Source organism: Muscardinus avellanarius (genome assembly GCF_963383645.1).
Source record: "Muscardinus avellanarius genome assembly, chromosome: 1".
Lineage (NCBI taxonomy): Eukaryota > Metazoa > Chordata > Mammalia > Rodentia > Gliridae > Muscardinus > Muscardinus avellanarius.
Genome location: NC_137786.1, coordinates 185,982,183 through 186,008,227, shown reverse-complemented (window position 1 = coordinate 186,008,227; position 26,045 = coordinate 185,982,183). Strand labels below are relative to the sequence as shown.

Sequence of the window (26,045 nt, the reverse complement as noted above, 5' to 3'; positions counted from 1 at the left end):
AGGGGGATCAAATTTTTAAAAATTATAATGCCTTTTTCATTTTTTATTATTTATTTAAACAGAAAAATCACTACTAGCTTTGTGACTTTGGGCAAGTTATTTTAACCTTTCTATGCCTGTTTCCTCACCTCTTCTGTTTCTATAAAATGGTTATTCATTCAAATAACCATCTATAAAATGATTATTCTAGGGATTTAAATAGCTAAATCTATGAGTGCATTTAAAGTGCTTAGAAGGATGTGTTACACAGTAGAAATGATCAACAGATATGAGCTACTTTTACTATGGCTAATAGTAGTATTCGTATTGAATAGGGATTATCACATGTAACTACATGTGATATTAATTATATCACCATAGGCAAATGCTAGAATTCAGCCTAATTTTTACCAGATTCTCAATGCTGGTATTCTGGTAAAGCATTATTTACCAAAGGAAAAGAACTATCTAGAATAAACACACCCATCTCTTTTCTAGCCACAGTATATAGAATTATATCATTCAAGAGTTTAGAGAAAAACCAGGCATGGCGGCGCTCGCTTGTAATCCTAGCATTCAGGAGACTGAGACAGGAGGGTCACGGTTTGGAGACAGCCTCAGCTACTTAGTGAGGCTCTTTGCAACTCAGTGAGACCCTTTTTCAAAATAAAGAATAAAAAATAGGGCTAGGGGTGTAACTCAGAGGTAGAATGCCCCTGGGTTCCATCCCCAATACCATAAAAATAAAAATAAATCATTGCTCTAATTGATAGATTATTAGTGATCCATCCTATTAAATAAAATTCATATTCAGAAAACAAATTATATAAATTCTAAATTTAAAAAATTTAAAGCTTCACTGGGTGTGATGGTGCACACTTGTAATCCCCGCACTTGGGAGGCAGAGACAGGGTGGTGCACGCTTGTAATCCCCGCACTTGGGAGGCAGAGACAGGAGGATCGTGCTGGTTCGAAGCCAGCCTCGCTGGCTTAAGAGACCCTGTTTCCAAATAAAAATATAAAAATAGGTCTGGGAGTGTAGCCCGGAGAAGGGTTTCCAGGAACCCCAGTACCACACACACACACACACAAAAAAAAAAAAAAAACCTTAAAGCTTCTTTTAGAAATTTTCCTAAAAAGAAAATGTGAGGTGGTTACATTACCATAAAAATTTAATTTTATTTACATTTTTCAAACTAAAAATCTATTTATGTATTTGAAATTAAAATAAGTTGTACATTTTTATGTAAAATAATTTAATAGCAAAATATTTTAGCTGATATATAATTATATCATGAGCTAGTCTATCATAGTGGTTAAGAATGTGAACACTAGAATAAGAAAAAGCAAAAATTCAAAATTCACTTCCATTAAGACACTTAGTTTCGAGCCAGGCATGGTGGCACATACTTGTAATCTCAGCATTCAGGAGGCTGAAACTAGAGGATCATGGTTCACGGACAGCCTCAGCTACTTAGTGAGGCCCTTTGCAACTCAGAAAGACCCAGTTTCAAAAATAAAGAAAATAAAAAATAGGGCAGGGGATGTAGCTCAGAGGTCAAATGCCCCAGACCTGCAAAAAAAAAAAAAAAAAGACAGTTTCATTTTTTTTATTCATAAAACAGGAATATAATAACATCTACCTCTTAGAACGTTGTAAGAAATAAATGGTATAGTCTGTGGAAAATACTTAGATTCTAACATGATAACTAGTCAGGAAATATCTTTAGGGAAATTAAGGTAAACTATTAAATATAATCATTTGACTGCCCCTGTGTATAAGAATTAGAAGTTTATAACCCACCTAATAACATACGTGAATTCTGTTTTCTGTTTTAACTATGTGATTTCGAAAAAAATAGAAATATAAACCTTTACTTTAAAAATATAATCATTTAAGCCAAACATAGTAGCACACATCTGTAATCCCAGTACTTTGGAGGTTGAGATAAGCAGACCATAGGGTTGGGGGGGTGTGTAGCTCAGGGTATATATAGCCCCTGAATTCAATCACCAGTTCAAAAAAAATGTAGATGGATATAGTTAGATGATATATCTACTGAACTCTCAAGGTATCTCTAGTTTTTATTTTTATTTATTTTTTGAAGGGTGGGTATATTGCTAATTTTATATTATATGTAAGAGTAACTTCTATATGTATATATGTATTTGACAGAAACAATGTGAAGGAACACTTTCTGGATTCTAAAAGACATCATTTCATCATGGGACAGCAGATTTCGGATCAGACGCAGTTGGTTATTAGCAAGTTACCAGAAAAAGTAGCAAAACATGCCACATTGGTTCGAGAAAGTAGCTCCTTAACTTATGAAGAATTTCTTGGAAGAGTAGCTGAACTTAATGATGTGTAAGGCTTGTTCTTTTTTCATTCTCTTTTTTTCTCCTTGTATGTATGCCCCATATGTCATGGCTCTGTAAAAGGTAACCAAAAGTATTAATATTTTCATCAGAGTTAACAAAAACTTATTGAGTGCCTTTTATAGGTAAACTATATGCTTTAAAATATGTAATGAGACTGGCCAGGTGTGATGGTACACACTGTAATCCCAGTATTTGGGAGGCTGAGACAGGAGGATTGCGGGTTCATAGCCAGCCTTGGCAACATAGTAAGACCCTCATCAACCTATCAATGCCTTGTTTGAAAACAAAAATAAAAGTGGGGCTGGGGTGTATCTGAGAGGTAGAATGCCTCTGAGTTTACTCTCCGGTACCACATATTTATATACATGTGTATACACACACACACACACACACACACACACACACACACACACACACAGAAGTGTAATAAGAATACAAGAAATGGAAAGAACTTAAAATGAAATTTGGAACACAGTCCACAAGTATATTGAAGCAATTCTAGAATATAATAAAAATTCAACATCTCAGCATTTATATCATGTTTAAAAGTACATAAGTACTAAAGGGGTGCACAACTGAAAAGAATTTGCATGCATTTAAGCTCTCTAAAGAAATACTACAGCCAGGCGTGGTGGTGCATACTTGTAATCCCAGCATTTAGGAGGCTGAGACTGGAGGATTGTTTCACGGACAGCCTCAGCTACTTAGTGAGGCCCTTTGCAATTCAGTGAGACTCTATTTCAAAATAAAAAATAGTGCTGGGGGTGTAGCTCGGAGATAGAATGCCCCTGGTTCCATCCCCAGTACTATAAGAAAGAAAGAAAGAAAGAAAGAAAGAAAGAAAGAAAGAAAGAAAGAAAGAAGAAAGGAGGGAGGGAGGGAGGAAAGAATTACTAGGATAGTCAAAAGTAACCCTGTGAAGGTTTCTGTACATTAAGCAGTTCTACTGGGTGTTTGTTTTTTTAACCATATTTTTTTTTACAAGAGGCATAGATATAGAGTAATAGATAATTTCATCACTCAATAAGATTTCACTTAAGTTTTTTTTTTTTTTTTTTTTTTTTTTTTTTGGTGGTACTGGGGTTCTTGGAAGCCCATCTATTTCTGGGCTACACTCCCAGACCTATTTAATTTTGGAAACAGGGTCTCCTAAGCCAGCGCGGCTGGCTTCGAACCTGTGCGATCCTCCTGTCTCTGCCTCCCAAGCGCGGGGATTACAAGCGTGCGCCACCACGCCCGGCCCACTTAAGTATTTTCTAATTAGCAATATCTTTAAATCACTGCTTGATTCTTTTTGTCTAAAATGAATTATAAATTTCTTGCCTTAACAAACTTACCTTCTTGAACTTAACCTTTTACTATAAATTTGTTCTTTTCTATCAATGTTTAAATTTATTCATTTAGAAGCTCTTAAATTACACAGAGCTCTTTGTCCTTGAGTGGCCCCAGACTGGATTTGCTTCTTTTTTTTTTTTTTTTTTTTTTTTTTGCAGGTCTGGAGCCCAGGGGCACTTGATCGCCAAGCTACACCCCCTGCCCTATTTTTTATTCTATATTTTTTGAAACAGGGTCTTATTAAGTTGCAGAGGGCCTCACTAAGTAGCTGAGGCTGTCCATGAACCACGATCCTCCTTTCTTAGCCTCCTGACTGCTGGGATTACAAATGTGCACCCCCCCACCCCAGCTTTTGCTATGCTTTTTAAGTACTGCTTATTTTATCCTCTAGTAACGGTTGGGCAGATGTCACTTCTTCTGATTAAATCTTTTTAGCATCACCTACTTTTGTCTTTCTTCATGTTGTAGGTATCTTCTATTCCATGGGGTATGATTAACAGTTATATAAGATCTTAGGATCATGATCTCTTCAGGGTTCTTTAGTTTCTTCACTTAACCAACATTTAATGAGTACTTGCTGTCTACAAAGCATTGTGCTGAGGGCTGGACCTTATAATTGAGGCCGAAATTTATTAAGAAGTATTAATGATAGATCCAGCTGTCTCTGAGTCTGAAGTATCTTCCACTGTCTCATATTAACTCCTTTCTCCCAAGATAGGCAAGTAAAATCACCTACAATTTCAGAAATACTCAGTATATGCTTTATAATAGTATAGTAGAGTCACTATAGCTTAGGTAAGACAAATGAACCTTCTTTCTAGGCTGTATGACAGATGTAGTAGGTATACTTGACAATGTGGAGCACATTAAGCAAGAACAAAATCTGTCTTTATGGGTGTGGCTGGACTTCACTGTTATTAGCCAGTCATGAAGAATAAAGAATAATTTTAATGTTATCTGAGATGATTTCTTTCAAGACCACTGAATTTCATTTTTTTTAAAGAAAAACTATATGGAAACATACATATATACATAAAATATAAATACATACAACCTGCTTGTTGTACATACCTATAATCTCAGTACTTGGTAGACTGAGACAGAAGGATTGCAGGCTTGAGGACAGCTTCAAATAACTTACTCAGGAGACCCTCAGCAACTTAGTGAGACCCTGTTTCAAAACAAAAAATAAAAAAGGGGCCAGGGGTGTAGCTTGAAGGTAGAATGCCCCTGAGTTCAATACCTAGTACCAAATCAGTGAATAGAAACAAACATAAATACATAGAGAATGAAGTAGAAGAATACGAAACTATTCTCAGTTTTTGTCTCTGGGTTAGATGGTGGGAAAGGGGTGCAGTGAAGGTAGAGTTTACAATTTATTATATTGTATTACATTTATTACATTTATTGTATTTTATATTTTATTGTATTGTATTACTTTTTTATTATTTTGTGTATTGTCTGATTTTTTTACAATCAAAATGTAGTCATGGATTTTAAAAGCTCTAGCATTTTATTTTTTTTAATCATCCAAATGGTGGTGCTTGAAGCATTACTTCTGTGATCATATTCTTAAAGAATTTTTTTAAAAGATTAAGAATTTAGTAGTATTATGATAGTGGGGTGCTTTTTGTTTCTTGGTTTCAACTCCTGTGAAATGTAGTAACATTTGTCATCCTTTTAGTCTTAGAATTTATATATTAAAGATTCAATCTATTCTAAATAAATTTGCCTATAGGTCTAAAGATAGTGGATATGTCCTATGAAGTCACCCGCAAGATTACTTTTATTGTTACCCCTTTTATTTATATAACATAGGACACCTCAAACTGCATTTAGTTGTTTTTGTTTGTTTTGTTTGCTGTGCTAGGGATGGGACTCTGGCAAGCATTTTATCACTGACCTACACTCCCAGCCCCTAGGTTTGGCTCTTTTGTGTGTGATATTAGGGATTGAACCCAGGGGCATTCTCATTCTACCTCTGAGCTATACCACCAACCCTATTTTATTTTTTTATTTTGAAACTGTGTCTCACTAAGTTGCTGAGGGCCTCACTAAATTGCTGAGGCTAACTGTGAACCTGTGATTCACACATCTCAGCCTCCCAAGGAATGAGATTACAGGACAATAGGCCTACAATTAGTGTCTTGAATAATTTGTTTTACTTTATCAATCCTCAAATTATCTATAAAACAAAAACTTTCAGAGATATGTATTCATGTTATTGCTTAAACACATCTCAACCAAGAGCAAGGTATTTTCACAATTTACATATATAGATATATATTTGAGATAGAGTGAAGATTTGGATAAGTGAAAGTGGCTAGACCTTTTAAGTTCCAGATTACTTTGATTTATTTTTGTGTATGTGTGGTGCTGGGGATTGAATCCAGGGGCATTCTATCTCTGAGCTACACCCCCAGCCCAATTTTTTGTTCTTTATTTTGAAACAAGGTTTCACTAAGTTGTGGAATACCTCACTAAGTAGCTGGGGCTGGCCACAAACCTGGATCCTCCTTTCCCAGCCTCCCAAGTACTGGGATTACAAGTGTGCGCCACCATGCCCAGCTCTTTGACTTATTTTTTTCTAAATATCTTTGTTAGAAACTTCAAAATAATTGAGATATAGACATAGCAGAAAATATTTATAAATATTATTCTACAAATCTCTTGACTTTAAAATCTTAGAAATTAAGTTAGATGTTTATATTTAAAACATTCTCTGTGTCTTAAGAATCTAGTTATTACAGTCATCGTTGTTATTTGTCTTTATGTATTGTCTTTCTGTTTGCTAATGTTTATTTTATATGACTTTCATAAAATTCACAAATACACTTCTCTCTCTTCAGAACTGCTAAAGTGGCTTCAGGCCAGGAAAAGCATCTTCTCTTTGAGGTTCAACCGGGTACTGATTCCTCTGCCTTTTGGAAAGTAGTTGTACGGGTGGTCTGTACCAAGGTGAGAATAAGAAACTTTCATTTGAGAGCATAAACTATTTCAGTGGTTAAAACCATATTTAATAGTGTAATATAATATAGTAGAAGTAGGTGATCTTTATGAGGCATAGTTTTGATACTCTTACTGCTTCCCATCTAACTGCTTGAATCTCCTCAGGTATATAATTGCTTTATAGCAGAGATTTTCATAGTAAAGGAAAGTAGTAAACTCTTATCTTCCATCTCTTTTTTTTGAAGAGGGATTTAGCTGGCTGTGGAGTGTTTTTTTTTGGGGGGGGGAGGTACTGGGGATGGAACCCTTCTACCTCCAGGCTACACTCCCAGACCTATTTTATATTTTATTTGGAAACAGGGTCTCTTAAGCCAGCGAGGCTGGCTTCGAACCTGCGCGATCCTCCTGTCTCCACCTCCCAAGCGCGGGGATTACAAGCGTGCACCACCACACCCAGCGCTGTGGAGTCTTAAGCTGACATCCTGTTTAGTTTTAACATGACACCTTAAAAATTACTATCTTTTTTTTTTTTTTTTGCAGTGCTATGGGTGGAACCCAACGGCATTCTACCTATGAGCTATACCCCCAGCCCTAGTTTTTATTCTTTATTTTGAAACAGGGTCTCACTGAGCTACAAGGGGCCTCACTAAGTAGCTGAGGTTGTCCATGAACCTTGATCCGCCTGTCTCTGCCTCCCAAATGCTGGGATTACAAGTGTGAACCACCATGTTCAGCAAAAATTAAAATTTATCTCAGGAGATGATTTTTATTAAGAACACTTGAGTTTCATTCATCAAAAAAAAATTCATTAGAAAGGTTTGTTTGGGCAGCAGGGAACAGCTTAGTGCTATAGCATTTGCCTAGCATACATGAGGCCCTGAGTTTAATCCTTAGTACCTCCAAAGGAAAAAAAAAAAAAGCAACACATGGTGCCACATGCCTATAGTCCCACTATTTGGGAGGCTGAGTGAGACAGAAGATAGCTTATTCAAGGCTAACCTTAGCAACTTAAAGAGGACTGAAGATATAGTTTGGAGGTAGAATGCCTCTGGATTTAGTGCCACCTCTCAAAAGAAAAAAGATTTAATTTGACTTGGTAATTTTTAGCTATAGAATGGATGGAATAGGTTTTTCACCATCAAGTGTATTGTCTCATGTGTTCAGTCTTTATGTTTAATATATTAATGCTGCTAAAGCCGGGCGTGGTGGCGCTCGCTTGTAATCTCTGTGCTCGGGAGGCTGAGACAGGAGGATCGCACAGGTTCGAAGCCAGCCTCAGCTGGCTTAAGAGACGCTGTTTCCAAATAAAGTATAAAATAGGTCTGAGAGTGTAGCCCGGAGGTAGAAGGCCCCTGGGTTCCATCCCCAGTACCACCAAAAAGAAAAAAAGAAAAATCTATCTATATATCTATATAATATATAGTTTATATATATTATATATTTATATAGAGAGACAATATATATATATATGTATGTATATATATATATATAGAGAGAGAGAGAGAGAGAGACTGCTAAAAATACAGTGGTAGTTATTAGAGAGTATTAGAAAGCTTCATCTGCCAGTGAGAGTAGAATAGGCAGCTCTTAACCTTTTTGAAGCTGCAGAAGTTTGAGTGAAAATGAAGACTTGAATTTTATCAGATTTCCTTCTATCCAACCCTTGTTCTAAAACAAAAATATGGTAAAACTCTTCATATGCATATAAACCACAAGTTTTGTATTCATGAGTGTCCTCAGGCCCATTTCTTACCATAAAGACACTCTTGGTACAGAGATTTTTCCTTTGAGTCAAGGACCCCAGGAGATTACCCACATATCATGCCAGTGAGTTACCAGTTTTACCTCTACTGCATTTCACTGCCTGTTTACTCAAACATGAGCACAAGCATGCCAAGCACTAGGAATATAGTATATAAATAAGATACAGCAAGTCACACTTATAGTTCAAGCTGCTCTCTCCTCTGGACCATATTACTACAGATTCTGTAATAATCTCCACAACTCCAAGGTCTTCTCATTTATACTGAGGTCATGTGACCTTTCTAAAACATGACTCTCATCAGCTCACTGCCCTGCTTAGAATTGCTCAACAGCTCCTCGTTGCCTACAAAATATTCCCAAAGGCCCTTCATTATATGGCTCCAAACATTTTTTTCTGTTTTATTCACAACTATTCCCTTTAGCATTCTGCATTCTCACAAGGCTTAACTATTTTAAGCTGTTACTTTTCCGCCTCAGTTCTTCTGCTCATTGAGTTTTCTCAGCTATAGAATATCAGATCCTTCTGTCGTTTAAATTGCTCTCACCTACAAGTCACAGAAAATTTCTACTAAGCCAGTTTAAACAAAAGCATTATTATTTGCTCACTTACCAGGAAATCCTGAAATAAACTAGCTCCAGGATTTGTTACTTTTAAAGACGCAGCAGATCTTTCTTCTCAACTCATATGGTCAATATTAGGTCATATCCCCTCCTTACACACACACACACACACACACACACACACACACACACACACAAAGGATTGTGCTTACCATGATTGGTTTAGATTACACTAACCAGTATTGGTTCCTGAGTTATTTCTGGGGGTGATGAATGCCAAAATAAAATCAAGCTCTGCCAGAAATGAAAGTAGAAATGGATAATCAGCCGATTGTTTTGCCATGTCTTTGTTTCTGTGTGCCTAAAATTCATCGTTTCTCATCTCATCTATATAATCTTCTGTAACAGGAATTCTCTTAAACTCTTAACATTTTATTTTCTATAATTAAATTCACATTAAGAGTAAAATAATTTAGGTTCTTAGTTTCCTAGAACATAGTAAACTCCTAAAGGCAGGAACTCTCCTCATATCCCCTACAGCTGTAATCCAGTGCTTTGCAGCTGGTAGAAACATAGTAAAGATTGAGCAATCAAGAATCTGTTGAAAAGCCAGGTGCAGTGACACACGTTTTATCTGTAGTCCTAGCTACTTGCAAGGCTATCAAGAAACTTCATGAATTACATATTTTATCCTTCTTAGACCAAAACTTAGAATTGTCCTTGACTTTTCCTTTTCCTTTCACATTCAACAGTTAATCATAAGTGAGCCCTATCAGTTTTTGCTTCAAAGTAATCTTATCTAGTTCTAACCATCTGCACTATATTCCCACCCTATTCCTAGTGACCATCACCTCTTATCAGGATTATTCCCCTTACCTCCTAACTAGTCTGCCTGCTTCTGTTCTTGCCCCTAATTTGTCTGTTCTCAGCACAACAACCAGTCTAGTCCACATCACAATTTAAATTAAGACAGATCATATTACTTCTTGGCTCAAAGCCCTCCAGTGACTTCCCATGTACTTGAAGTAAATGTCAAAAGTCATCGTGATGAGCAAACTCCTCTATATTTTGCCCCTATCCTGCCCTCTAATTATCTCTTCTTCCTCCTCCTCTCATTCTGTTTCAACTACTCTGGTCTCCTTGCTTGACTTAGTGTATTCCTTGCCAGGTTCACTTCTGCCTGACTCTCTTTATACTTCCTTCTCTCTCAGCATGAAGTGATCTTTCCCCCAGATGCCCACATATGATTCATTCTTGCACCTTTGCTAGTTCTTAAATGCCACCTTCACTGAGACCTACTACTTGAAAGGCCAAGACAGGAAGATCACAGGGTCAAGACTATCTTCTGCAAGACTTTGATCTCAGCAACCTAGTGAGACTCCCATTTCAAAACAAAAAATTAGAAAAGGGCTGGGGTATAGCCTCGAGGTAGAATACCTTTGGGTTCAATCCCCAATAAAACACACACACACACACAAACACACACGAAGGCACTCTGTCATTTCAGTAATAATTGAATGGCATATGATTGTTGGATTCAAGTAAGTCCCTTAATTAAGAAATTGTTTAATTGACTTACCAATACTGATCTCTAAAATTCATTTCTTAACTCTGGGAAAGTCATTCAACCTCCTCAACTCTGAACAGAATAAAGGCCCTAATTTATCTCACAGTTTTTTGAGTATCAAATGAGGTAAATTTGTGTAAGTTCTTTGAATCCTGCAAACAAAAGGGACCTGGCATTATTCACTTAATCTGACTCTTGCTTTCTTAGGTAATTTACAGACCTTGAAAAATCTGTTTCCTAGGATATCTGACTAATATTTGTGTTCTCTCCCTTTCATTTTCTTCATGTTTTTAGATTAATAAAAGCAGTGGCATTGTGGAAGCATCACGGATCATGAATTTGTACCAGTTTATTCAGCTGTATAAAGACATCACAAGTCAGGCAGCAGGAGTATTGGCTCAGAGCTCCACTTCTGAAGAACCAGATGAAAATTCATCCTCTGTAACATCTTGTCAGGCTAGTCTTTGGATGGGCAGGTGTGCAGTGCATAATAGCTGCATTTCACTTATTTTCCAATATGCAAACTATTGAAATCTCATTAACATTTTTGGTGGTACACATTGTAACACCTTAGATCTTGCCTCAGTTGGTATTATATCCCAGATCCCTTTCTTGATTATTCTGCCCTTCTACTCACATTACATCAGGAAATGTTTTCATCAACCTACTCTCCAGGAATCCACTCTATATGCTTGTATTTAATGACAAAGGACATATTAGGTTCTTAGTCAAAACCTTCTAAGGAATTAGGCCCAAGAAATTGGCAAAATCATTCCAGAAAGTGTCTGATTAATTGAAGGATTAAGTTTCAGTTCACTTAGAAATGAAAAAGTAGTGGTATGCATGTTGCACATATTGAGCTACTACCAGAAGGAAATGGAGTCAGCCAGAGTTTGCTGTAATGGTATTTGTTTACTCAGGTTTAACGTATTGTTCTGTCTAAGCTTTCTTTTCCTTCTTTATTATGCTTTTGGCATGGAAAGCTCCCACCTGTTGCCATTTGACCATTGTAACCATAATTTAAATCTGTAGATGCTTCATTGGAAGGTTACATGGGTCCAGACATGTTGACATCCTGTTTTATTGTCATACTGGCAGAAATCTGTATTGATGGTGTTCTTTTCCTAAAGAATATGTTAAAAGAGAATTTCTCCCTTATTTTATTTACAGTTAAATTTTCTAGTTCATTCTTAACCAACTGTTTTCCAAATACTGTAATATATATATATATATATAATATATGTTATATATATAATATAATATATGTAATATATTATATATATATATTGTGTGTGTGTGTGTGTGTGTGTGTGTGTGTGTGTGTGTGTGTGTGTGTGTGTTACTGGGGACTGAACCCACAGGCATTCTACCTCTGAGCTATATCCCCAGCCCTTTTTTATTCTTTATTTTGAAATAGAATCTCACAAGATTTCTGAGAATCTTATTACTGAAGCTGTCCTCAAATCTGAGAACCTTCTATTTCAGCCTCAAGTACTGGGATTATAGGTGTGTGCCACCATACCCAACCTATTTAATAGCTTTCAAGGTGCTCAGGTGTTACTGACATGCCAAATGATGTTTAGAATATTGTAGGCAGTGTTTATTTTATAAAGTTAATCTTTCAAAGACAGGGGTCTGATTTTCTGCTTTTTTTCTTCTCCTTACTCAGGAATTTAAGTGTTTTGAAAGCTCAGAATGATATCTACCCAAATACTTCCCCCATGCAATAGCAAATGAAAAGAAAGTAATATTTCTTTTTTATTGCTATAGCCATCTTAATGAAGGAGGTTAAAGTGTTGTCTCTTTTCATGTGCCCTTAGGAAACTCAGTGTCTAATTGGTTAGTTAAGGCTGCTCTTGCCTCTGTGTTTTTTCATTCATAGTAATAGCCTACTAAACTAATTCATTAAATAAAATTCCAAACTGAAGGGGATCTTACATAGTCCAGTTTTACCTTGATGCATAACTGACTCTATTAGTAATTTATATTTATTGAGTATTATAGGTTATGAGAATTCATTAAATAGTCACAATAATCCCACAAATGTATAATTATTGGCCCATGTTAAATGTAGATACAGACTTAGATAAGTAAATGTCATGATTAGAAATTGACCTAACCAAAACCCATGTTCAGGCCTATTAATACAGCCATGCTGCAACTGCTATCATAATATAATATGATGTATAAAGATCTTATAGTTCTCTACTTCTCAAACTTTAATTTTCAGTGGTTTTCAAAAAAGAGCCTGAGATTCTGTCTGGTTTCAAGATGGTGCCAATGCTGCTAATCCTTGAATAACATTTTGGGTAGCAAGAATCCACTTAACCAGACTTTGCCAAGTGGAGTCCTGCTTGTATTGCAAGCTGAGTCACCACTAGCCCTTGCAGTTAGGTGAGTTTCACTGTCTCTGAGAAGAAAGCCTTTCATGCTCAGCTGGCTCTAATACTATGACATTTTCCCTCAGAGTACTCAACTGCTGGTTCTCTGATGCAGCACAGACTCTAAACCAAGTTGCCAGTGTTCAAATCCCAACTTTCCTCTTCCCTCAGTGTTCCAGAACACTGTTAAGCAAGTAAATAGATTCAGAGCATTAGAGCAGCACCTGGAACATAATAATATATCTGTAAAAGTTAACTATCATTATTATTAAGTTGTTACAGTGTTCTCCTTCTTGCCTTCACTGGCTACACTCCCTGGACTTCTACCAGACAAGTCTGTTCTCTTTCAGCCTTCAAATATTTGAAAACTAATCAAACTCTCACTAGCCTCTATTCTCCAGAATAAGCAACCCCAGTTCCTTTTGCTTTTATTTATATGAGTCTTTTCTACATACTATACACTTTCCTGGTGACCCTTTATCAGTCAGTACATCTTGCTGAGTATGGGGCAGAGAACTGAATTCTCCAGTCCACAAGGGGTCTAAAGGAACAAGTGAACTTTGTACTGGCAGTCTACTGGCAATTTCTATGTCTCCTGTTACCACTTTTAAACCTAACCTTCAGAACAATCTGTCACTCTATAGATTAGTTATATTCTCTGATAGTTATAGATTCAGTTATATTCTCTGCTGCAAGTTTAAATCTTCAGGTGAAGTTTTTTGTTTTGTTGTTGCTGGTGGTAGTGGTATTTTTTTTTTTTTATTTTTTGATACTGGGGATTGAATCCAGGAGCATTCTACCTCTGAGCCACACACCTCCATCCACTTTTTTATTTATTTTTTCTTTTGAAACGGTCCTGCTAAATTGCTGAGTGTCTCACTAAGTTGCTGAGGCTGTCCTCAAACTTGTGATCCCCATCTCAGCCTCCCAAGCACTAGGATTATAGGTGTGTACCGCTGTGCCCAGCTAGATAAAGTTGGGTTTTTTTGGGGTTTTGTTTTGTTTTGTTTTGTTTTGTTTTTTGCGAGTCTGGGGATAGAACCCAGAGGCATTTGACCTCCGAGCTACACCCCCTGCCCAATTTTTTATTCTTTATTTTGAAACCAGTCTCACTGAGTTGCAGAGGGCTTCACTAAGTAGCCGAGGCTAACCGTGAACCACAGTCCTCTGGTCTCAGCCTCCCAAATGAAGATTTTAAATCCTTCAAAAGCAGAGACCCTAATTCATGTGGGCCTTACATAGATCTAAAAAGTACTTAGATGTTGAACTTTATATGTATATAGGTGTGTGTGTGTGTGTGTGTGTGTGTGTGTAACAATGCATGTATGTGTTTTCCTCAAATACACTAATACATATAGAGACCCTAATTCATGTGGATTTAGCATAGATCTAAAAGGTACTTGAATGTTGATCTGAATAGAGATACATTCACATTCACCAGATAATCAGATCCCTTTCTATCTAGGTTTTTATTATGTTTCTTCATTTCAATTCAATGACTACCATCATTTTCACATTACTGAAGCACAACATTTAATCTATTAGCACATACAAATGATTTGTCTTTTTAAAATTTTCTTTAAACCAGGCCATAGTTATCTCCCAAGTGAATTGCTAAAATAAGATCCTAACTGGATTTTCTCTCTCTGGACTGTCCTTCATTCTCTATTCCCATTAATCTTCCTAAAGTACCATTTCAGTGGGAATTCACTTTTCCTTTAATTAAACATTGATTTTAGTTTGCTTGTAGAACAAATTCAGACTTATTGTTTTGGCATTCAAGGATCAGATTATCTCTGCTGAATTTAGTCATTGTTTTCTCTCAGTTACGCCTCAGTCCCACCCAGCATCAGGCTAACTTCCTGGTTACATATATACATGCATACATATGTTTATTTCCTATCTCCATTGCATTGTTTATGTACCTAAAATGTCCTCTATCAAAGTTCTATTTTCTCTCCCATTTTTCCCAGTTTGAAATATACTCTTTCTTCTTAACATTTACTATATATAATATACATATAATATTTATTTACATTTTTATGCTCAAATTAATTTTTGGGGGGTGGGTGGGTATTGGGGATGGAACCCAGGGGCATTCTGTCTCTGAGCTACATCCCTGGTCCTATTTTTTATTCTTCATATTTTTTTGAAACAGAGTCTCACTGAGTTGCAAAGGACCTGGGAAAGTAGCTGAGGCTGTCTGCAAACTGCAATCATCCAGTCTCTGCCTCCCCAATGCTGGGATTACAAACATGTGCCACCATGCTCAAATTAATTTTTAAAGTGCTGTCACGGTGTCTTATACGCAGTTTTTTTTTTTTTTATGCGGATCATACTGACAATGGCATACATTCACACAGTGCTTGGGTGCCCCCCCTTCCTCTTCTCCTAACAATGAGAGTCCAGATTGACGATGCTACATTCATACTTATATACATATTTGAATGTAGCTCCTCCATTAATCAACCTCAGCCTTCTTCCTCTCCTACCCTTCCTTTCTAGCTTTGCTGAGGTTTCCCCTCCATTATCTAGAGTCCCTCTGGTATCCCTAATACTCCCTAGTTTGGGCATATTAGAGAAAACTTATGTCCCTTCTCTTTATGTGCTTGGCTAATCTCATTTAACATAATATTCTCCAGGTCTTTCCATCTTTTTGTGAATGACATGATTTTGTTTTTCTTTATTGCTGAGTAGAATTCGATTGTGTGGATTTCCCATAATTTTGCAATCTATTCATCTGTTGATAGAGACCTAGGTTGGTTCCATATTTTGGCTATTAAGAACTGTGCTGCTATGAACATGGCATATGTTACTGTAGTTCTCTGATTTCAACCCCTTTGGAAAGATGCCCAGTAGTGGTGTAGCTGGATCATATGGTGGGTCCATTCCCAGTTTTCTAAGGAATCTCCACACTGATCTCCATAGTGGCTGAACTAGTTTGCACTTTTATACTTACAGTATAAAAGAGTTCCTCTTTCCCAACATCCTCCCCACTGTTTGTTGTTATTTGACTCCTTTATTCTTGCCATTCTGATTGGGGTTGGATGGAATCTCAGCGTAGTTTTGATTTGCATCTCCATGGTGGCTAATGACGTTGAATATTTTTCCTTGTATCGGCCATTTGTATCTCTTCTTTTGTGAAGTGTCTATTAATTAAGTTGCCCATTTCTTGATTAGGTTATTTGAGCTCTTTGTATATTCCGGATATTAGTCCTCTATTAGAGTGGTGGCTGGTATTATATGCAGTTTTATAAATACAGTAGGGAATGAAAAAATATATCAGACATAGTTTCTACCATTAAAAAACTTATAGTCGCCGAGCGTGGTGGCGCACGCTTGTAATCCCTGCGCTTGGGAGGCAGAGACAGGAGGATCGCACTGGTTCGAAGCCAGCTGAGTGTCCTGGCTTAGGAGACCCTGTTTCCAAAATAAAATAAAAAATAAAAAAAATGTAAAAATAGGTCTGGTAGTGTAGCCCGAAGGTAGAAGGGCTTCCAGGAACCCCAGTACCACCAAAAAAAAAAAACAAAAACTTATAGTCTGTGGCTATACTTTTAAACATTCAGTTTTGGTGAAGTTACAAAGATGATAAAGAAAACCTTATTTTCATAAAAAGAAACCTTAAAAATAACAGAAAAACACAAAAGCTAAAAACTGAAAATCATGTAAGGAAGCATTTATTGAGAATCTAAGATACATTTTGTTCAAAGTGTGTCTCATATAGAGAGTAACCATTCAATAGACACGTGAGTTTTAAATCATTTAATTAAAGCAAATATTGATTTTGAGAGAAAAGAAAAACAATAGTTATTTTGAGCTGAGTTACTAGAGGTTGGAGTTTATAAAGTCTAGAAGGGCATCCCAGGAAAGGAAAGCACCATGTGTAAAAGGCTTATCGCGCACTTGGGAGCACTCTCAGCTGAGTGAGTAGAAGGTTCAGCACCTCTCTTCTTCCCAAGAAGTTTCATGAAAGAGCTCCATGAGGACAGAGACTTGGCTCTCTATCCCTCAGAGGTTTCCCACAGCACCTGAAGACTAAGCTGTTCTCTCACTTGCACGCCACTGTAACATCTGTTGCAGAGCCCATGCAGAAACAGCTATGTGTCCTATCTGGTGAATAAATTATATATGGTTAAATTTACTTATATAAATCTAGTGTGATTAAAATGGGCTGAGTTATTTTCAGAAAGATCTGGATACTTCCAGTTTGGATCTCTCTTTTGTTTTCTTTAACCACCACAGAATCTCTTATGCAGTCTTTATGAAATTTATCCCTCTTGGTATTTCTTCTCTTTTATATTTGCTATCCTTAAAAGATGCTAATTTTAGTCTGATGTTAACTTTTTGTATAAGTCATATTATGCTTTAGACTGGATGTTTGGTAATGCTTTTTAAGGCAATGAAAACAAAGTGGGAAGTGTATGGGCAAAGAATATCATTGTTCCAAGTTCAGTGCTCACATTGCAGGGTGAAGCAGCTGACTGACGAGGAGGAGTGCTGCATCTGTATGGATGGGCGAGCTGACCTCATCCTGCCGTGTACTCACAGCTTTTGTCAGAAGTGTATTGATAGATGGTAAGTTATCTACTGCTCCAGGGATAGGCAAATGGGTGGCATATGGAAGTTAAGTATGAGAGATTTTTATTCATTAGTTCTTTGAAATTTATGGCATACCACTTTCTGCTTAAAAATAGTTTTATTTTTATTCCTAAAGTTTATCAAATGGGGTATAACTCGGTTTTGAGCCTTTTTTTCTAAGGACATTTGTGCCTGATTTGAATCTAAAATCAAATACTTTTCCCTTCTTTTTTCTACATTTATCTTTTATATGAGTTTAGAAGGAATAAATTGTTGAATATTGAACCTGAAGGGAATTTGAAAGATCAGCTAGTCAAGCTCATTATTTTACAAAATAATAGTTGAGCATTGAGGAAAATCTATAGTTGACATACAATAAACTACTGTATAATTGTATATTTTTGACATATGTACACACGCATAAAAATCATGGTCACTGTCAAGATAATGAGCAAATCCATTCCCCCTAGCTACCAAGCCAAGACTGGCCTAGAACTTGCAGTTCTCCTGCCTCACCCTCTCAAGTCACGGCTTTTTTTTTTTTTTTTTTTTTTTTTTTGGTGGTACTAGGGTTCCTGGAAGCCCTTCTACCTCCAGGCTACACTCCCAGACCTATTTTATACTTTTTTATTTTTGGAAACAGGGTCTCTTAAGCCAGCACGGCTGGCTTCGAACCTGTGCAATCCTCCTGTCTCCGCCTCCCAAGCGTGGGGATTACAAGCGTGCGCCACCACGCCTGGCATCAAGTCACTGCTTTTTGATAAGCATTGTTTTGGGCATATATTTTGGGGGTTTTCTTGGGTAAATACCTACAAATAGAATGTGAATGGCTAGATCATATGGTAGATATATTTTAACTTCTTAAGAAACTGCCAACAAATTTCCAAAAATTAGTGATATCTTTTTATTCTACCACCAGCACTATAAGCGGTCCAGTTCTAGTTCTTCCAAATCTTTGCCAACATTTGGTATGACCAGTCTTTTTTTATTGCAGTACTGGAATATTATATTCTTTCCTGATTTTCTGGCTTTTTAAAATACCAATTTCAACAAGTCCTTTAGGTATATAGATGCAAATTCTTGTTGAAATGAAACAAACAGACAAAAAAATTCTGTATCTGCTCATTTCCCTTGGTTTGTGGTTAGAGCTTTCAATTTTAGGGTGATCAACATTGTCAATCTTTGTCTGATTTTGCTTTTCAAAACTTACTTAAGACATTCTTTACTAACCCACAATCATAAAGATATTCTCTTTTAAAAGTGTGGGGGGGTTTTGTTTTGTTTTTTGTTTTTGCAGTACAGTACTGGGGCTGGAACCCAGGGCCATTCTACCTCCAAGCTTCACCCCAGCCCTATTTTTTATTCTTTATTTTGAAACAGGGTCTCACTGAGTTGCAAAGGGCCTCACTAAGTGGTAGCTGAGACTGTCTGCAAACTGCCATCCTCCTGTCTCAGCCTTGCTAATGCTGGGATTACAAGTGTGCACCACTATGCCCAGCTTGGCTAGTCTTTGATTTTAGCCATTCTAATCATGTGTGCAGTATTATCTCATTGTTCTAATTTGTATTTCCCTACTGATGGAAGATAGTGAACAATTTTTCACATGCTAATTTATCATTTGTAGGTCTTGTGTGGCATGTCCATTCTAACATATGTGTGTGTGTATGTGTATGTGTGTGTATATATATATATGTATTTTAGATACATGTGCTTTATCAGACACAGTATATGACATACATAATTTTTTTCCACTCTGTGGCTTGACTTTTGATTCTCTTAAAAATGTCTTTTAGCTGGACATGGTGACACACACCTGTAACCTCAGAATTGATAGACTGAGACAGGAGAATGGCAAATTCAAAGCCAGCCTTGTCAATTTAGCAAGGTTCTCAGCAACTCAGCAAGACCCTGTTTCCAAATAAAAAATAAAATGAAATAGGGCTGAGGATGTAACTTGGAGGTAGAATCCCCTGGGTTCGATCCCTAGTACCACAAAAAATTTTAAAAAGAATGTTTAAAATTTTTATAGATCCAATTTATAATTTATGAATAATAATTTTAGGGTTCTTTATAAGAATTTTTTTCTCAAGGATCCAAAAGATACTATCTTTTCTTCAAAAAAAAATTTTTTTCCTTTATATTAGGTCCATGATTCATTTTGAGTTACCCTGTTGAAAGACTTTCCTTTCTTCACTAAATTGCCTCTTCACCTTTGTTGGAAATCAGTTGTTCAAGTATAGGTCTGTTTCTGAACTTTTCTGTTCTACTGATCTGTTTGTTTCTGTCACTCGAATAGCATACTACCCTGATTAGTATGCTTTATAATAAGACTTTTCAATATTGTTTTAATGTTCTAGGTCTTTTGAATTTTAATATGAATTTCAGAATCAACTCATCAAGTTCTACAAAAAGAAAAAAAACAGCATAGATTTTGATAGGGATTGTGTTGACTAGATAAGTTTGGGGAAAGTTGACTTAATATTAGTCCTGAGCTAGTCATGGTGGTACACGCTTGTAATCCCAGTACTTGGGAAGCTGAGACAGGAGGATTGCAGGATTATAGTCAGCCTCAGCTACTTGGTGAGGCTCTCTGCTTTTAGTGAGCAAAACCCCAGCCCTATTTTTTATTCTTTATTTTGAAACAGGGTCTTGCTGAATTGCTGTGGATGGCCTTGAATTTGCAATTCTCCTGTCTCAGCCTCACAAGTTCTGGGATTACAGGTGTGCAGTCACCACATCCAGCTCCTCCATAGTATTTTCTTAAATTTCTGAACATTGTTTTTTAAAGATATTTTTCTCATGCAAAATTCTAAACTGAGAGCATTTTTTCTTGCAGTACCTTAATATTGTTCTACTCCTACCTTGCTTGCAATGTTTTCCAAGAGAAATCTGTCTCTATCTTTTTTCCTCTGGAGCTACTATCCTCTTTTTTCTCCACTGGCTGCTTTAAAGTTGTCATCTTTTCACTGGTTTTAGGTAGTTTGAGTATGATGTGACTTATAGTAGTCCCAATTCTCTTCTTGTGCTTGGAGTTTATCAAGCTTTTTAGACTTATAAGTTTGTAGTGTCATCAATGTTGGGAAATTTTTCAGCTATTATTTTCTTAAGACTTTTATCATCTTCTCTTTCTCTGGCATTCCAGTTACCATGTATTTTACTACTTGGATTTTTGTTTCATTTTACTATTTCTGTGTCTTTTCAGACAGATTCACTAATTCACTAATCTTTTCTTTCCTGCAGTGTCCAGCTTGCCATCAATCTCATCCAGTATAATTTTGCTTACATTAGTTATTTTAGTTCTCATTGCTAGAAGTTTGAGTTCTTTCCTACATTCTGTGTACTATTTAGTATAGCTGATCTTCTAGTATTTTGAGTATATAGAATGTAATTATAATTTTTAGTTTTCTTATTGATGAATTCTAATATCTATGTCAGTTCTAGGTTATTATGATTGTTTTTCTCTTCATTGTAGATTATATTTTCTGCTGTTTCTTTGTATGTTTTATGCGTTTTTCTCTTGGATGTCAGATATTGTGAGTTTTACCTTTTAAGGCACTGGATATTTTTGTACTGCTATAAATATTCTTGGGCTTTGTTCTGGAATACAATTAGTTTACTTAGAAATGGTTTGATCCTTTGGGTCTTGTTTTACAATTTTTAGGCAGAACCAGAACCAAAGTTCAGTTTGGTGCTAATTATGCCCCACTAATAAGGCAAGACCATTTAGAATACTCAGTGCTCCAAGAATTAAGAGATTTCCCATCTCTTACTGGCTGCTGGGAACAGTCAGTATCCCATACCCTTTGTGAACTTTGGTACCATTCCCTCAAATGCTCAGCTTCATGAAATCTCATACGCACTCTGCTGAATATAATGAAGGGAGGACCTTCTGTAGACCTTCAGAACTCTCCTGTGTACCTCCCTGCAGTGTTCTGTACATAATCTCTAGCTGCCTTTGCCTCCAGAGAGTCTCAGCTGTCATTCTTCAACCTAGAGTCGGCTAGGTTACCCCTTCTTGATCTGGGGCGTGAAAACCCACAGGCAACGAGCTAGGGCAGTTATGGGGCTCACTTTCTTTGCTTTCTTCTTCTCAATCACTGTCCTGTTGCCTGATGTCCAGTGCTTTATATGAAACATTATATTACATCATTACTTTATATATTTTGCTCCATATGTCATTGTTTTAAGGGGAAAGATAAATCTGGTTTGTATTGGCTAGAAGCAGAAGTTGCTTTTTTTTTTTTTTTTTTTTTGTAGTAGTAGTAGTGGGGGTGGAACCCAGGGGCATTCCTACCTCCGAGCTATGTCCCCAACCCTATTTTTTATTCTTTAATTTGAAACAGCGTCTCACTGAGTTGCAAAGGGCCTCAATAAGTAGCTGAAGCTGTCCATGAACCACAATCCTCCTGTCTCGGCCTTCCAAATGCTGGGATTACAAGCGTGCACCACCATGCCCAGCTCTAGAAGTTGACTATTTTTTAATTGTGGTGTTTTGTGTATAGAGGAACACACAATATCTCTGAAAACTAGACATCAACTGGAATAAATATATACCAGCTCTAGCTTTCACATTTTGGAGCAAGTACCTAAATTTTTGTGTAGAAGCCAAAGAGAGTCAATATAATTACTTTGATTCTAGATTCACTGAGAGATGAAGAGAAAAACATTTTTTCTTGTATAAAATATTTTTTACTCTAATTAGGTATTTTTTAAGTTTCTCACAGTTTTATTTGAGTGATGTATATGTATTCTTTGCCTAGGAAAAAACTTATCCTGAATATAAATGTACTTTCTTGGTTTTTTGTTGTTGGGTATTTTTTTTGTTGTTGTTGTTGTTTTGTTTTTTTTGGTTTTTTTTTTTTTTTTTTTTGGTGGTACTGGGGTTCCTGAAGACCCTTCTACCTCCGGGCTACACTCCCAGATCTATTTTTATACTTTTCTTATTTGGAAACAGGGTCTCTTAAGCCAGCGCGGCTGGCTTCAAACCTGCGCGATCCTCCTGTCTCCGCCTCCCAAGCGTGGGGATTACAAGCGTGTGCCACCACTTTCTTGTTTTAAATCTTGAATGCTCGTTTTATATGATTTTATATGTTTTATATGATTTCTTTAAGAAATCTTATTGCTTATGAACCAAACTTTTATCAGATCTTTAAGCACAGTTACATTATTGAGAGTCATGTGGATATTATTTGGAAGTACAACTGATAATTCCTTTCCTGCTGCCTTATTCCCCTACCACTGCCAATGGTTTCCATTTATTTATTTATTTTTATTTTTTACGGTACTGGAGCTTGAACCTAGGGGCTATGCCCAGGCTTTTTTATATTTTGTATTGAAACTGGGTCTTGCTGGGTTGCCAAGTCTCACTAAGTTGCTGAGGCTGGCCTTGAACCTGCGAGACTCCTCCTAAATACTGAGATGACAGGTGTGTACCACTGCACCCAGCCCATTCATTCTTTTATTTATTTAGTTTTTCTTTCTTTCTTTCTTTTGGCAACACTGGGGATTGAACTCAGGGACTCTGAATGCTTGGTATGTGCTCTGCCACAGAATTATATCTCCAACACCCATTGGGAGGTAATGGGAGTTGAACCCAGGAGCATTCTACCTCTAAACTACACCTCCATTCATTTTTTTTTTTTTTAAATTTTGAAACAGAGAGGATCTCACTAAGTTATGGAGGGTCTCACTAAGTTGCTGGCCACCAGCTTGGGATCCTTATATCTTTCAGTCTCCCAAGTACTGGGATTATAAGCATCTACCACCATGCCTAGCATGGTTTCCATTTAAATACAAATAAACACAGTTATGCTTTATACTTCACCAACTCTTCCATTGGTGAGAGTTTTCTGCTAGGACTTACAAGAAAGGGTTTTTTTTTTTTTCTGTTTTTTTTTTTTTTTCTGTACTGGGGATGAAACCTAGGGGCATTCTACCTCCGAACTATACCCCAACCCTACTTTTTATTCTTTATTTTGAAACAGGGTCTCACTGAGTTGCAAAGGGCCTCACTAAGTAGCTGAGGCTATCCACACCTGGCAGAAAGTTTTATTTTAAAAGAAACTTTTAGCCTGGCATGGTGGCTCACACTTATAATCCCAGCCTTTTGGAGGCTGAGACAGGAAGATCACACAGGTTCAAAGCTAGCCTCAGCTACTTAGTGAGGCTCTCAGCAACTAAGTAAGGCCCTGTTTCCAAATAAATATAAAATAGGTCTGGGAGTATAGCCTGGAGATAGAAAAGCCTCTAGGTTCCATCCCCAATACCACAAAAAAAAGAAAATTTTACCTGTTTGGATGCATGGACCTGAATCAATTGAATTGCTTATAGCTGCAAAAGATGGGGGAGGACTAAATATCCTTTTAAGGGAGACTAATTAAATAAACTATAGCAAATCCCTACATGATACCTAGTGGTCTATAAGATATATGAACAATATAAAAATCAGCAAAACACACACACACACACACACACACACGTGCACGCTAGATCATGTTTAGTCTATCTCTAGAGGAATATGTAAGAAATGGTAACAAATTGTGGTTGCCCCAGGGTAAGAAAATTAAATACAGGGATGGGAGAGAAAGATGTATTCTTTTTTAAAAGATGTATTCTTTACTGTATATTTTTATGCAGTTTACTTCTTTAAAGATGATGTACATGTATTACTTTTCAAACAAACCCATTTTTAAAAAAGGAAAGAAAACAAACTTCTTATTTTGACTTCCCAATAGGAGTGATCGACACAAGAATTGCCCTATTTGTCGCCTACAGATGACTGGAGCAAATGAATCTTGGGTGGTATCAGATGCACCCACTGAAGATGACATGGCGAACTATATTCTTAACATGGCTGATGAGGCAGGCCAGCCCCATAGGCCATGACTTGAGGGGTGGGGTCATGGAGAGAAAAATGCAGGGATATTATGGCACAGATACAGAAAAAACAATTTTCCCCACCCTCTTATTTTTGCTATTTTGACAATGTCCCATTTTTTAAAAATAAACTTCCCATGTCTTCCATTTTTGGTAAACTAAAATTTGCTACTCTTTTAGACCATATTTTCCTAGTACTTACCTGTTCTAATGTCTATTAGAACTAATCGCTCTTGAATGCTTTGCTAGCAGATAATTGCAATATTTCCTGAGGCTTTTGACATACTACTGTTTTCCAGGAAACATTTATTCTGGAATCTTTTTAGTTAGGTGTAAAATAAACCTTAAATGTTAAAAATTTGTAGCCATCTGATAGAAAGCTTTTAACGACTAAAAAAAATTACACTACATCAAAGTGCATGTTACTACTTAAAACTAGTCTTTCTGCTGGAATCTAAAGAGGAGTATGTATTATGCCCCCTTGTGGTTAATTATTGCTCCTTTAATAACTTACTTGAAATGATCCATAGTAATTTCATAACTTTACATAGTGTCAGCAGTGTGTTTTCAAGGGTTTTTTTTTTTTTGTCATGCTGTGTAGTTGGTTGAGGACTATAAAGTTGGGACTTTGCCTTGTAATAAGTGTATTTTTGCTGGAGAATTTCCTTGGCTATTCTAGAAATGCATTTCCAAAGCTGGATAACTGTTTTAATTGGCCTTTGATGATATTCATGCATCTTGGGGTTGCAGAAGGAATTCATTTTCATCATAAACACAATTTTATATTTCCAGATTATGATAAGTCATTCAGTATTAGTTTAATGGTGCTTTTATTTTAACTTTAAGGCATCTGTCAGAGGTTTCATAGTCCTCAAATTTCTGAGATTAAGAGAGAAGAAAATATGGTGAGAAGTTTTCACCATGTATTCATAAAAACACCTCTGAAAACTAGGAGATAATTTGGCTTTCTTACCATTTCACTGTGCTTCCTTTGAAAGTCAAAGAATATAATGGTATAATTATGATCTTCATTAGCACTTAAACCATTTTTATAGATTTTTTCTTATGAAGAAAAATTTTAACATTAACATTTCAGCATATACTAAGGCCTGAGGTCTCCTTTAAAAAGTAACATTCCATGTAAATTGCCTGACCTGTTATAGACAAGTTGCAAATTACTGTTTTCCTGAGTACCAAGGTACACAATTGAAGTTGCTGCCTATTAATGACAGAATTTTTGAATATTAAGATTTTAATAGGCATGCAAGTAAAATCTATTTCAAGAAAAAATATCTGACTAAATGGAAATTTGATTTTGCTTCCAAAGTCTGTTGACATGATGGGGATAGCTAAATACTCACTATTGGATAGTTATGGGCAAGCAAAACACTGAAGGCGCTATCATATCCACCTGTCAATGAACTTGATGGTTGTATGACCTTAAGAAAGTCTCTTACTCTTATTTGTGGGTTCCTACTTTAAAAACTGAGATTGTATCTGTGATCCTCACACTATTTCAACGGTGAAACTTTTTTTCCAAGTAAAAATCTTAGGGTACACACCCCTACTCCAGTATATAAAAGTCGTATTAATACAAATTTCTTCATATACATTTCATATGCTGTAATTAATATTACCAATTACAAAAACACATAATAATGCATTGGTAA

At 36.4% G+C, this 26,045-nt stretch overlaps 1 protein-coding gene across 2 annotated transcripts; it reads left to right on the top strand.

Annotated features, from left to right (window-relative positions):
- Positions 1–2,204: 2,204 nt before the first annotated feature.
- On the top strand, positions 2,205–24,384 carry RNF141 (ring finger protein 141; the record flags this gene model as incomplete). 2 transcript variants are annotated; one of them, XM_080710411.1, is made up of 5 exons in its annotated part: positions 2,205–2,347; positions 6,546–6,654; positions 10,832–11,013; positions 17,389–17,496; positions 24,237–24,384. In XM_080710411.1, the coding sequence occupies 5 exons, from the start codon at positions 2,205–2,207 to the stop codon at positions 24,382–24,384; spliced, it is 690 nt and encodes a 229-aa protein (XP_080566537.1). The 2 variants fall into 2 exon arrangements, with proteins under 2 accessions (XP_080566537.1, XP_080566536.1); XM_080710410.1 differs by having other exon boundaries at positions 24,234–24,384.
- Positions 24,385–26,045: the final 1,661 nt, after the last annotated feature.